The following is a 15,206-nucleotide window of genomic DNA, read 5'->3' as shown; positions in this document are numbered from 1 at the left end:
TGTACACTTAATGTGACTGACAATGATGTTAACCCATATACCGATGACTGGGATGAAAACATGATACACCTTACACCAACTATCAGATGTTGTACTATTGTGTGTGGACAGGAAGGAGTGGCCGCTCCGGTTATCCTACCTCCACATTTAAAATCTTGGTACCTACTGGGCGAAGAATCTGCTCCCCATGTTACACTAGCAGTGGGAAACGGTTTTGAAGCAAGGAGCCTTGGGCCTATGATCAGACGAGCATCCAAACTCCAGTGGGAACCCACCCAAACTCCAGGAATAACCAAAGCCACCACTGAGAACATGTGGAGATTTATGACAGTTGACACAGAGGAACACTGCCTTCCTGAACGTCTGACTCTCCCCAGACACCATGGTAAACCTTACACCGACCATCCCTCATCACAAGCACTGCTCTCCACCATTGATGAAGGTATATGGACACACACCCCATTCGATGTTGGACAACTACAGGTGGCACCGGTTACCATCACCTTACTTAACCCTGAACAAATTCCTATCTACCGAACACAGTACCGTCTGAAACTTGAACAGACTATGGGGATCAAACCAACCATAAATGGGTTGTTGGGAGCTCGAGTCATTTATCGCACCGTGTCTCCATGGAACACACCAATCCTACCAGTTCTAAAAGCAGGAGGCGAAACATACCGGATGGTACAAGACTTCCGAGCAGTGAATGACGTCACTGCACCAATTGACCTACCTGTCCCTGACCCTCACATCACTCTGAGCAATCTGTCCCCAAAACACCAATATTTCACCGTTGTGGATCTGGCTAATGCCTTCTTTAGCATTCCACTGGATGAGGCTTCACAGCCTCTCTTTGCTTTCACGTATGAACATCAACAATACACGTATTCGGTTCTGCCCCAGGGTTACAGGTGTTCTCCCGGAATCTTCAATCATATCCTGAAGACACACCTGGCCGAATTGAAAATCCCTGAAGGAGTGATACTCATTCAATATGTAGACGACCTTTTGCTGGGGGCTCCCACATCTGATCTCTGTCTACAAATGACAAAAACCCTACTTGACTTCCTGGCTGGCAAAGGCTACAAGGTCAAAATGAGCAAAGTCCAGGCTTGTCGCAGAACTGTCCTTTTCCTTGGCAGAGAAATCTCAGGAGAAGGTGCTGGTCTCTCGAAATCCCACCGAGATTCCATACTCCATCATCCACGTCCCATCACGGTGTCAGGCATGTTGTCCTTCCTGGGGTTGACAGGGTACAGCCGTACCCACATCCCTGACTACACATCCAGGACTGAACCACTGAGAGAAATAGTTAGAGAAGTAGGACCAAGAAACTTACACTCCTCACTCAACTGGACACCTGAAGCATCAACAGCATTTGCTCTGTTGAAAACTGATCTCTCGGTGGCAGCAGCTCTGACAGCACCTGACTACAAAAACAAATTTCATCTTGATGTTTCTGAAAAGGAGGGATTCACTTCATCCATCCTATTTCAGAAACAAGAGGGGGAGAGAAGAGTACTGATGTATCATTCCTCCAAGTTGGACCATATTGAAGCAGGTCAGACAACATGTTCCAGGTACGTGGCTGGAGTAGCAAAAGCTATTGAAAAAACCGCCCACCTGGTAATGTGCCACAAACTGGAAATCCATACTCGCCATGGGGTTGCAGCATATCTGATGAGCAAGGAATTCACGTTCAGCGCTGAACGAAAGAACAAAATCCAGAATAAATGCACCCAATCACACATTACTTTTGTCAACACCGACAAAAACATGGCAGACGCACTCAATGCAGAAGAAGGGTTGGCACACTCTTGTGAAGAGAGGGCGGCACAGGAACTAAAACTGCGACCAGACTTGGGAAACGAACCCCTTACCAATCCTGACTTATGGTTGTACACTGATGGATGCTGCTATAAAGGGGAAGAAGGGAACATTGCAGCATATGCAGTGGTACAGCAGCTTCCAGACGGGTCACACGTGACCCTGGAATCAGACATCATCCCACAACCTGCCTCAGCCCAACTAGCTGAGATCATAGGGTTGACTCAAGCCCTGGAAAAGGCTGAAGGAAAAACTGTGAACATTTACACCGATTCAGCATATGCTCATGGAGCAGTCCATATAGATGGACCACAATGGGTCAGACGTAACTTCACCACAACTGGAAACCTTCCGATCAAACACAAGGCACAAATGGAAAGACTGATAAAAGCAGTCTCACTATCAGAGAAAGTGGCCATCATGAAGTGCAAAGGACATCAGCAACTCAAGAACAAAGTGAACGAGGGAAATGACGCAGCTGATAAGGCAGCCAAGAAAGCTGGTGGGTACACTCCGAGACAGATGGTTCTACAGACTCAGCCAGCCCGGACTGAACTCACAGACCAACACATAAAAGAACTTCAACTCACCGCAGGCCCCTATGAGCACTCAGTATGGGGACAGAAAGGAGCCACCAAAGGACCAGATGAACTATGGAGATGCCATGATGGCAGGTTGGTGGCCCCGGCAAATCTGTGTCCTGAACTGATACGAGAGGCTCATGGGCCCACTCATGAAGGAAAACTAAAAACATTGCAGAAGGTTTCCCACATCTGGTGGCACCCTCACATGAAAGACATGACAGATTTGTTTTGTGACGAGTGTAGCATTTGTGGTAGCCACAACCCAAAGAAACCATATCAAACACCCATGGGTTCGTACCCAGTCCCCAATGCATGTTTTCAGGATATTAGCATAGACTATACCGATATGGGACCAGATAATGTGACACACGGGAAAAGATACCTATTGGTAATGGTAGACAGATTTTCCAAATGGGTTGAGGCAATACCAACGGCGCGTGAGGACGCCAGGTCAGTCATTAAGTGGCTACAGACTGAACTCATACCAAGGTATGGAGTTCCAAGACAAATCCGATCCGACAACGGGTCCCATTTCAGTAACCAACACCTGAGACAGGTGGAGGAAAGGTTCGGCATTGTGCACAAGTTTGGGTCAGTGTACAAGCCGCAATCTCAAGGCCTCGTGGAACGTGCCAATCAAACTTTGAAGGCTAAGATAGCCAAGATATGTGCAGGTTCAAAGTTGAGTTGGGTTGAAGCTCTGCCCCTGGCATTGATGGCCATGAGAGCCTCTCCAGGTGCAGGCACCCATCTCTCTCCTCATGAGATAATGACTGGAAGAGTCATGCCTGGTCCACCAAGGGAGGGAGGTCATATGCCCGCCCTTGATGTACAACAAATTGTAATGTCTGACTATGTGAGAAAACTGACGGAACTTTCTGCAGCTCTCTCCAAACAGATACACAAGGTCCAAGAGGGGGAGCTGACGGGAGATCCGGCACCACTGAAGGTAAAAGTTGGTGACTGGGTGAGGGTGAAAGTCCACAAGAGAAAGTGGCTAGAACCCAGGTGGACTGGACCGTACGAAGTGAAGGAGGTTACTTCACACTCAGTCCAGGTCAAAGGTAAATCAGGCGCACCTTGGCACCACCTTACACATTGCACTCCAGCCCCAATCCCTTCTAGAACACTGACAGAAGTCAGAGCTGATTTGAACAGCCTAAATTCGATTCCAAATGAAGACACTCCTGACTCAGGTGATGCGGCTTCAAACTCCGCCTCCCCTGAAAAAGGAACCTCGCCCAGTTAGAGGGACATTTCTCCCTCCCTGGGCAAGGCTAGGGATATCTGGCCCATTATTTGTGATATTCCTACTAATATTTGGGGTGTCCGTGGGCACTTTCATATGGTTGATAGAACACTTATCACACCCTACCACATCACGCATACATACCCTTACCCATATCCCAACCACCGTCCCTGATATCACTCCCTCCAATTACTCCCGTCCCAAACGAAGTATGGCACACAGCACTGCACCCACAGACCAACAATGCACTCCAACAAAGGTCAGAAGCACCACCTTATGTGTGCCCTCTAATGCGACCACCACCATTACACTGTCTTGGGGGGCATTGGGAAAGGCTAGGAATGGCCTGGGAGGGCATAGTCTGGAGTACACCAGATTCAACTGGTACATGACAAAAGGGGGGTTTCAGGAGTGGTCATGGAAGAACCTGGTCGCTGAGACTGGTCCTGACTGGTCCAGTTATTCATCAGGGCAAGCAGTTCTCATCTGGCGACAAAGATTAACATTGACTAGGACTAAAATGCGTAATTGGGGTTTATCCCTAATTATCCGACCAGGTACGGGGACGGGTTGTCAGAATTTTATATTAGCACCTCAGGTAGAGTCTAGCAAGGATCTACTCTATTGGCCATTAAAAATCTGCATTACACAGCAGGCTCAGCCCTCTGCTATTTCTGACCGGTTTACTGTTTTAACATCTAAGGGGAAGGGTGATTGGGGTCCTATTATTATGGTCACCACTCCTACCACCCCTGATGATATCATTCTTACTGCTACCGGAATCTCAGGTTTCTCTAACAATTGGCTATTATTGACCGAACAAGCAACTAACACGACCCTGCAAAGCTGCGTCGTTTGCATGGGAGCTAGACCATTGCTCCGCATAGTCCCAGCCGCCATAACAGGAGACTGTCTAATGCCCCTTATGGACAAAGACAACCCACCTGAGAAGTGCTCACAGTGGGACTCTGTTTATCCGGTAGTCACCACTGTGCTCAAGAAACCGATATTCTCCTCTAGCGTGGCTAGAGCTAACTTCACATGCATAAACATGACAGGAGGAGGGATATTGTTGGGCAAGCTCCCTGATAGTTGGTGCTTGTACACTCACATACTTACGGCCATCTTTGAACCAGTGTCTAGAGCTGATGTGTGGTGGTGGTGTGGGGGTACTCATTTGTTTGACAAACTTCCCAGTAATGCCACTGGTATCTGTGCACTCATAACTCTTCTGCTGCCCATCTCTGTTTACCCCATAGGTGTCCAAGATTTGCTCACCGGTATGCAAGCCCTGGGACTTGAATATTGGCCCACCAGGACCAAGCGCGCAGTAGGCCCTTCTGCTGGGGACCCAACTTACATTGATGCTATTGGTGTCCCTAGGGGGGTACCAGATGAGTATAAATTGGTTGACCAAGTAGCCGCGGGTTTTGAATCATCATTTTGCTGGTGGTGTACAGTTAATAAAAATGTGGACCGAATCAATTACATTCATTTTAATGTCCAGAAACTGGGCAATTGGACTCAACAAGGCTTCGAGGCGGTCCATGGCCAATTGGAAGCTACTTCCCTGATGGCATTCCAAAATAGAATCGCGGTGGATATGTTGTTGGCTGAACGCGGAGGTGTTTGTGCCATGTTCGGAGAGCAATGTCGTACTTTCATTCCCAATAACACAGCAACTGATGGTAGTCTTACTGTTGCTTTAGAAGGTCTTCGTACTCTTAATGGGAAAATGAAGAGCCACTCAGGAGTGAATACCTCAATGTGGGACTCTTGGATGGATGCGTTTGGTAAATATAAGACGCTTGTTTCTTCCATACTGGTATCTATATCTGTCTTCGCTGCGATACTGGTGCTTTGTGGATGCTGTTGCATTCCATGTATTCGAACACTGGCCACTAGGATCATAACTACTGCTATTGATCCCAACCAGGCAGAGAAGGGACAGATGTTTCCTCTGCTTGCCCTGGAGGATGCTGAGCCAGGCTATTTGACTGATGACTGATTCAACGCCATTTATAGCTTTTGTCACGTCTCTTGTGAGACGTGAAGAGAGGGAATCAAAACTTTTTCTCTGATAAAGTTTACTCTAATTTTGCCATTTATAGCTTTTGTCACGTCTCTTGTGAGACGTGAAGAGAGGGAATCAAAACTTTATCTCTGATAAAGTTTACTCTAATTTTGCCATTTATAGCTTTTGTCACGTCTCTTGTGAGACGTGAAGAGGGGGAATGAAAAAACTTTATCTTCTGATAAAGTTTGCCCTATTCTGCCATTTCTAGCTTTTTATGTCACGTCTCTTTTGAGACGTGAAGAGAGGGAATTAAAACTTTCTCTCTGAGAAAGTTTCCCTGGTTGTTTACTTTTGCTTTTCTTACTCTTACCTAGTTTATGTCACGTCTCTTTTGAGACGTGAAGAGAGGGAATTAAAACTTTCTCTCTGAGAAAATTTCCCTGGTTGTTTACTTTTGCTTTTCTTACTCTTACCTAGTTTATGTCACGTCTCTTTTGAGACGTGAAGAGAGGGATTTGTAAGAAATACTATTGTAATAACACGAGCATATTGCTATTACATTGTTATAACTAACTTCTTTCTTAAACAAGGTTCTCTCACATACTCACAAGCAGAAACTGAGACACACACACACCAGAGACAGATGGCTGACACAGAACATTCATAGACACTGATAAGGCAGGGAAGGCCGTGAGCAAGAGTGCTTGGTACGGCTTCCCACGAGATAATGAGACACACACACATAACCAAGGACTGAGGGCTGACGTAAATCTTTCATAAAACACAGATAAGACAGGAACATCAACGCACACACAAAAAACTCCTCTTCAGTCTGAACATTTTTGAAGACAAAGAACTCTACTCAGAGCCAATGGGACAGTGATACTAGCCTGAAGGAGACCTCGCCCAACTCATCAGAACCAACCAGAGGACCAGAACTTCCAGACTCAACCTACTTTCTGTGCTGTATAAAATGACTATGTATTTCTGTTATCTGGGCTCTGTCTGCAGGTTCCTTACGAGCCGAATGAACGAGTCCATGCATGTTTGTATCAGATATCTTTACCTCTGAATAAAACTGCTTTTTATTATACGAATATCCACCCTGTCCAGAGTCTCTACTTCGTCTCAGTTCTCCAGTAAACTTGTGTCATCAACACATCCACATTGAACTCCAGATACAGACTGATCCAGTTTAATTTCCTCCATCAGCTCTATATCACCCCATCTAGACTGCACAAGTTCAACCCTGATATCTCCTCCCTATGTTTTAGATGTGGCTCAGATGAAGGAACATTCCTCCATTCCACTTGGCAGTGTTCAAAACTACACGGTTTCTGGCAGGGGGGTTGCGATACCATATCCTCAATTCATGGGGTTGCATTCCCTCTAGACCCGGAGGTCTGTCTACTGGGCAACTTTAATAACACCAATCTTAGGCAAAGCCATACTATAAAGCTAACAGAAATATTGCTAGCGATTGCCAAGAAATGTACCGCCTTGAAATGGAAAATGGATTCCCCCCTGCCAGTTGCAATGTGGCTATCAGAAGTTAATAGTTGTATTCCACTGGAGAAAATTACTTACCGCTTGAGGAATAAGTTAAATACATTTTACAGAATTTGGCAACCTTTTATTGACTATATGGAGAATCTCCCCCCACATCACATTGAATGAATCACTATATTATCCTTATATAATGTTTCACACGTAACGTATAATATGTAGCCTACGGCAGGTGACCATATGATCCAATGTCTCATTATAATTTCTTTTTTATTGTATGTCTGTATATATAATTATAATTTGTTTTATTTTTTCTTTCTTTGTTATGCTCATCTGTTATTGTCACTTTGTCCTATTGTTGTCTAATATATTTTCACGTTTGTCTTGAATGTTGTTAATTGGAAAATGCAAAAATAAAATATTTTAAAAAATAAATAAAAAAACTTCCCTCTACTTCTCTGCTTGTCAAATGCGGAGAAGGTTTATTCAGTATGGAACTTACGTTACAGCAGTTTTACTAAATGCACTACCATGTGTTTTTTAAACTTTCACAAACAACTGCCGTTTTTACCCATTTCCCAACATTTTACAGAAAAAAATGTTTGCTATATAAAATCTACCTCTACTCTTCTGCTTTTCAAGCAAGAAGTCGGATTTCAAATCGGGGCTACCAATCTGTAACTAGAGCTATTTTTGTAACCCTTCGCCTGTTTTTCTGGCAACGGTAAAAAATGTCAGAAGTTTGCAGATTCATTCAATTCAAAACAACTATCATTTTGACCACTAAACCAAAGAGTTTGACAAAAGTATATTGGATTAAAACTTCCTCTACTTCTCTGATTGTCAAATGCGGAGAAGGTTTATTCAGTATGAAACTTACGTTACAGCAGTTTTACTAAATGCACTACCATGTGTTTTTTAAACTTTCACAAACACTAGCCACTTTAAACTATGACACTTTGTTTATATACCCTACATTACTCATCTCATATGTATATACTGTACTCATTACCATCTACTGCATCTTGCCTATGCCGTTCTGTACCATCACTCATTCATATATCTTTATGTATATATTCTTTATCCCTTTACACTTGTGTGTATAAGGTAGTAGTTGTGGAATTGTTAGGTTAGATTACTTGTTGGTTATTACTGCATTGTCGGAACTAGAAGCGCAAGCATTTCGCTACACTCGCATTAACATCTGCTAAACATGTGTATGTGACAAATAAAATTTGATTTGATTTGAATACTTTGAATCCCATTTTTAACACTCCATTCGGCCGCTACTCTTACCAGCACTTACCCTTTGGAATAATAACCCCAGAAATCTTCCACCAGGCAATGGAGCAAATTACAGAGGGTCTGGATGGCGTCAGGGTATACGTTGATGACCTGGTAGTTTGCGGGTCTACTCAAATGGAACACGACGAGAGTCTGGAGAAAACAATGCAAAGAATCCGACAGTGTGGACTCAAACTAAATAAGGACAAAAGTCTGTTCAGCATCAATGAGATCAAGTTACTAAGGGACAAGATTTCCGCTGAAGGTATCCAGCCAGACGAAGAAAAGGTGCAGGCAAAACAGGATATGGAGAGGCCTATGGACAGAAAAGGAGTTCAGAGGGCGCTTGGCATGGTTAACTATCTTGGACGATTCATTCCAAATTTGTCAGTGAAAACTGCCAACCTGAGAAAGCTACTAGATCAAGAGACAGAGTTCCAGCCGGGTCACAAGCATAGATGGAACTGCTATGTGTTCTTGCAAGTGAACCCCTGCACAGAAATAAAAGCTTCTCCCAAGTTGGTGTGACACCTACTCCCATTGCCTGCTGCACTGCTGCTTGGATTCAACCTGGCGATCTGTTCACCATCTGCCCTGGCCTGTCTGGTACAGATACCTCCACCACACTCACGCCTCTCTCCCGAGCTTTCGCTCGCCTCCAGCACACACGCACTGTTGGGGCGAGTGACTCTGAACTTACAATGGCCAAGTCGTTAGATATATATATTTTTTTCTTGTGCATTTTGCTATTTTGCTATTTGTCCCATGACTCCTGCATTATTTGATGGCTACAAACTTTCTTTACCCAACCGTGGGACAGACTGTTTGTTACCATGTTACTTGATGAAATTGCTGTACAATATGATCTTGTTGCCATTGGATGCACATTCAGATGTCATAAATCAGCACTGCAGAGCTCTCCCTGTACTATGCCATGCCTCGATTGTATTACTGTTGATGATATCTGGAAATGTGCATGTACACCCTGGCCCATCTACTGTTGCTAGCCCCAATTCTGACTTGTGCGCTGATATCTGCTTCACTGATTTCTCCTCTCGTAAAAGCATGGGTTTTCTGCACGTTAACACTAGAAGCTAATTACCTAAACTGGATGAATTGAAAGTGTGGGTTCACAGCTCCAATCCAGATGTGTTGGTCATTACTGTGACGTGGTTAAGAAAGAGTGTTTTGAATACTGATGTTAACCTTTCTGGTTATAACCTTATTCGGCAAGACAGATCTTCCAAAGGTGGGGGAGTGGCAATCTTTACCAAGGATCACCTTCAGTGCTATGATGTCTCGACCAAGTCTGTCCCAAAACAATTTGATTTGCTGGTTTTAAGCATTAAACTTTCAAATAGCTCTTTGTTGACTGTTGCTGGGTGCTGTCGTCCTCCATCAGCACCGGCCTGTACCCTAAATGCCCTATGCTCTCTCCTGGCCCCTTACACTAAGTCTGAATTTGTCCTGCTAGGTGACCTAAACTGGGACATGCTTAAACCACCTGACCAAGTCCTAAAGCAACGGGACCCTAAATATTTCTCAGATGATCACCAATCCCACAAGGTATGACTTCAAACACCCAAAAAAGGCTACACTCCTCCACGTTATCCTCACAAATAATCCTGATAAGTATCAGTCTGGTGTTTTCTGTAATGACCTTAGTGGTCAAATCAAATCAAGTTTATTTTATATAGCCCTTCGTACATCAGCTAATATCTCTAAGTGCTGTACAGAAACCCAGCCTGTCACGATCGTGTGGAGGATTGACGGACCAAAACGCAGCAGTAGGAAAATAAGCCATATTCCTTTTAATGAATATGAAGGCAAAACGAAACAAAAACACTTATACACTAAACAAAACAAGAAAACGATCGTGAAGCTAAGAACGAAGTGCACACACAGGCTACAAACGTATAACATAGACAATTACCCACATCAAATGAAAGCCTATGGCTACCCTAAATATGGCTCCCAATCAGAGACAACAGAAATCAGCTGTCTCTAATTGGGAACCCATCCAGGTAACCATAGACTCTCCTAGACAACTACACCAACATAGACACAGCTAGACACATGCACTCAACACAAACCCATACACTACACCCAACACCCCCTTTACCATATAACCACCCAAAACCTATAAAACACAAACATTCCCCATGTCACACCCTGACCTAACTAAAATAATAAAGAAAACAAATAATACTAAGGCCAGGGCGTGACACAGCCTAAAACCCCAAACAGCAAGCAATGCAGGTGTAGCACGGTGGCTAGGAAAAACTCCCTAGAAAGGCCAAAACCTAGGAAGAAACCTAGAGAGGAACCAGGCTATGAGGGGTGGCCAGTCCTCTTCTGGCTGTGCCGGGTGGAGATTATAACAGAACATGGCCAAGATGTTCAAAATGTTCATAAATGACAAGCATGGTCAAATAATAATCAGGAATAAATGTCAGTTGGCTTTTCATAGCCGATCATTAAGAGTTGAAAACAGCAGGTCTGGGACAGGTAGGGGTTCCATAACCGCAGGCAGAACAGTTGAAACTGGAACAGCAGCAAGGCCAGGTGGACTGGGGACAGCAATGAGTCATCATGCCCGGTAGTCCTGACGTATGGTCCTAGGGCTCAGGTCCTCCGAGAAAGAGAAAGAAAGAGAGAAGGAGAGAATTAGAGAGAGCATACTTAAATTCACACAGGACACTGGATAAGACAGGAGAAGTACTCCAGATATAACCAACTGACCCTAGCCCGCCGATACAAACTACTGCAGCATAAATACTGGAGGCTGAGACAGGAGGGGTCAGGAGACACTGTGGTCCCATCCGATGATACCCCCGGACAGGGCCAAACAGGAAGGATATAACCCCACCTACTTTGCCAAAGCACAGCCCCCGCACCACTAGAGGGATATCTTCAACCACCAACTTACAATCCTGAGACAAGGCCGAGTATAGCCCACAAAGATCTCCACCACAGCACAAACCAAGGGGGGACGCCAACCCAGACAGGAAGATCACGTCAGTAATTCAACCCACTCAAGTGACGCACCCCTCCTAGGGACGGCATGAAAGAGCACCAGTAAGCCAGTGACTCAGCCCCTGTAATAGGGTTAGAGGCAGAGAATCCCAGTGGAGAGAGGGGAACCGGCCAGGCAGAGACAGCAAGGGTGGTTCGTTGCTCCAGAAAATTTCTGATTTTTGCAATGTTACGTAGATGGAAAAAAGCTGTCCTTGAAACAGTCTTGATATGTTCGTCAAAAGAGAGATCAGCACGGGCCTCCTGGGTGGCGCAGTGGTCTAGAGCACTGCATCACGGTGTTTCCTCCGACACATTGGTGCGGCTGGCTTCCGGGTTGGAGGCGCGCTGTGTTAAGAAGTAGTGCGGCTTGGTTGGGTTGTGCTTCGGAGGACGCATGGCTTTCGACCTTCGTCTCTCCCGAGCCCGTACGGGAGTTGTAGCGATGAGACAAGATAGTAATTACTAGCGATTGGATACCACGAAAATCGGGGAGAAAATGGGATAAATTTAAGAAAAGAAAAAAAAGAAAAAACGGGATCAGGGTCAAGAGTAGCGCCGAGGTCCTTCACAGTTTTATTTGAGACGACTTTACAACCATCAAGATTAATTGTCAGATTTAACCTGTTTGGGGTGCAAGCCCGACCTCGGACCGAAAATGACACCCCTGCAGAGCGCGAAATTCAAAATCTATTTTTTAAAAATATTTAACTTTTACACATTAACAAGTCCAATACAGCATTTGAAAGATAAACATCTTGTCAATCCAGCCAACATGTCCGATTTTTTAAATGTTTTACAGAGAAAACACCACATATATTTATGTTAGCTCACCACCAAATACAAAAGTGGACAGACACGTATGAATTATGATTATGAAGTATGAATTATGATTGAAGTAGCATGCACAACCAACCGAAATAAACTAAAACCAACCTAAAGAGCCCAGAAAAAACGACCTCAGATGACAGTCATATAACATGTTACACAATAAATCTATGTTTTGTTCATAAAAAGTGCATATTTTAGCTATAAATCTGTTTTACATTGATGCTACCCAAAAATGCTAATACATAGCTACAGTCTGAATCCAGCCGGGAGTAGCCAGAGAAAATACATACACCAACGTCGGCTACTAATTACACCTCATAAAACATTTCAGAAAAACATGGTGGATAACTAATGAAAGACAGATATCTTGTGAATACAGACAACATTTCCGATTTTTGAAGTGTTTTACAGCGAAAACACAATATATCGTTATATTAGCTAACATCATAAGCTAGCATAAGGCAGCATTGATTCTAGTCAAGCGCTAGCCTAGCATAGTTAGCAGAGTTAGCATTCAACAGTTCGACATATATATGAAAAAGCATCCCAAATTGGGTCTTATCTTTCTTGGTACTCCATCAGAATGTTGTAACGGGGTCCAATGTCCAGTAGAGTCTTTAGTTGGGTTCCAGAACGAATGATTTCCCTCTTTGGTTAGCTAGCACGGTAGCATTGCTGCGCCAGAAAGCGTTTCTTCAAAAAATTCTTCCGTCGTTTCACATCTAAAGTCCAGAATAAATTGCAATAATATAATTAAAGTATATTGAAAAAACCTACTTTAGGATGATTTTGTGACATGTAGCAAATAATATCGTAGTCAGGCATCATATTCAACGTTATCTACCTTGTTCCAGAAGCCGAGATCAAATTATCCTTCGCGCCCGGATTTTTATTTTAACTGCGCAGGTCTCACAAGAAGTTCTGTTATTCAGTCCAGGGACGAGATATTCGACTCCTTTCAATTCTCACTTCCGCATTACAGTCTGACGAACGCCTCTGACGTGTTAATATGGTCCCAAGTCAAATGGCCTTTTATAGAGAAGGTCTTAAAGAGACACATCGCATTTTGGGAAACTCAATTCGGCTGGGAAAATGGCTGTAAAAATATTTCTGTTCGACTTAGAGAAACAATTCAAACCTTTTTAGAAACTACAGACTGTTATCTATCCAACAGTAGTAAATATATGCATATTGGAAAATAAAAAGTTTCTTAGGAGGCCGTTTGAAAATGTGCACACATTTTCCAGTTTTTTCAATATTCAGCGTGCAGCCCAAACAGGTTTTTAACAGAAGATCTCTTTGTTTCTTGGGACCTAGAACAAGCATCTCTGTTTTGTCCGAGTTTAAAAGTAGAACGTTTTCAGCCATCCACTTCCTTATGTCTGAAACACAGGCTTCTAGCGAGGGCAATTTTGGGGCTTCACCATGTTTCATTGAAATGTACAGCTGTGTGTCATCCGCATAGCAGTGAAAGTTAACATTATGTTTTCGAATAACATCCCCAAGAGGTAAAATATATAGTGAAAACAATAGTGCTCCTAAACGGAACCTTGAGGAACACCGAAATGTACAGTTGATTTGTCAGAGGACAAACCATTCACAGAGACAAACTGATATCTTTCCGACAGATAAGATCTAAACCAGGCCAGAACTTGTCCGTGTAGACCAATTTGGGTTTCCAGTCTCTCCAAAAGAATGTGGTGATCGATGGTGTCAAAGGCAGCACTAAGGTCTAGTAGCACGAGGACAGATGCAGAGCCTCGGTCTGACGCCATTAAAAGGTCATTTACCACCTTCACAAGTGCAGTCTCAGTGCTATGATGGGGTCTAAAACCAGACTGAAGCATTTCGTATACATTGTTTGTCTTCAGGAAGGCAGTGAGTTGCTGCGCAACCGCTTTTTCAAAAAATTTTGAGAGGAATGGAAGATTCGATATAGTCCGATAGTTTTTTATATTTTCCGGGTCAAGGTTTGGCTTTTTCAAGACAGGCTTTATTACTGCCACTTTTAGTGAGTTTGGTACACATCCGGTGGATAGAGAGCTGTTTATTATGTTCAACATAGGAGGGCCAAGCACATGAAGCAGCTCTTTCAGTAGTTTAGTTGGCATAGGATCCAGTATGCAGCTTGAAGGTTTAGAGGCCATGATTATTTTCATCATTGTGTCAAGAGATATAATAATAAAACACTTAAGTGTCTCTCCTGATCCCAGGCCCTGGCAGAGCTGTGCAGATCCAGGACAGCTAAGCCCTGGAGGAATACGCAGATTTAAAGAGGAGTCCGTAATTTGCTTTCTAATGATCATGATCTTTTCCTCAAAGAAGTTCATGAATTTATTACTGCTGAAGTGAAAGCCATCCTCTCTTGGGGAATGCTGCTTTTTAGTTAGCTTTACAACAGTATCAAAAATAAATTTTGGATTGTTCTTATTTTCCTCAATTAAGTTGGAAAAGTAGGATGATCGAGCAGCAGTGAGGGCTCTTCGATACTGCACGGTACTGTCTTTCCAAGCTAGTCGGAAGACTTCCAGTTTGGTGTGACGCCATTTCCGTTCCAATTTTATGGAAGCTTGCTTCAGAGCTCGGGTATTTTCTGTATGCCAGGGAGCTAGTTTCTTATGACAAATGTTTTTCGTTTTTAGGGGTGCAACTGCATCTAGGGTATTGCGCAAGGTTAAATTGAGTTCCTCAGTTAGGTGATTAACTGATTTTTGTCCTCTGACGTCCTTGGGTAGGCAGAAGGAGTCTGGAAGGGTATCAAGGAATTTTTGTGTTGTCTGAGAATTTATAGCACGACTTTTGATGCTCCTTGGTTGGGGTCTGAGCAGATTATTTGTTGTGATTGCAAACGTAATAAAATGGTGGTCCGATAGTCCAGGATTATGAGGAA

The 15,206-nt window shown here is 43.7% G+C and overlaps 1 protein-coding gene across 1 annotated transcript; it reads left to right on the top strand.

The window, feature by feature from the left end:
* Window positions 1-312: 312 nt before the first annotated feature.
* Window positions 313-4,997, top strand: LOC129837576 (uncharacterized). Its single transcript, XM_055903855.1, has 2 exons — window positions 313-3,450; window positions 4,923-4,997. The coding sequence occupies exons 1-2, from the start codon at window positions 313-315 to the stop codon at window positions 4,995-4,997; spliced, it is 3,213 nt and encodes a 1,070-aa protein (XP_055759830.1).
* The last annotated feature ends 10,209 nt before the right edge of the window (window positions 4,998-15,206 follow it).

This window comes from Salvelinus fontinalis, chromosome 38 (genome assembly GCF_029448725.1).
Source record: "Salvelinus fontinalis isolate EN_2023a chromosome 38, ASM2944872v1, whole genome shotgun sequence".
NCBI lineage: Eukaryota > Metazoa > Chordata > Actinopteri > Salmoniformes > Salmonidae > Salvelinus > Salvelinus fontinalis.
The sequence above is the reverse complement of the archived record's forward strand: the minus strand, read 5'-3'. Positions and strand labels throughout refer to the sequence as shown.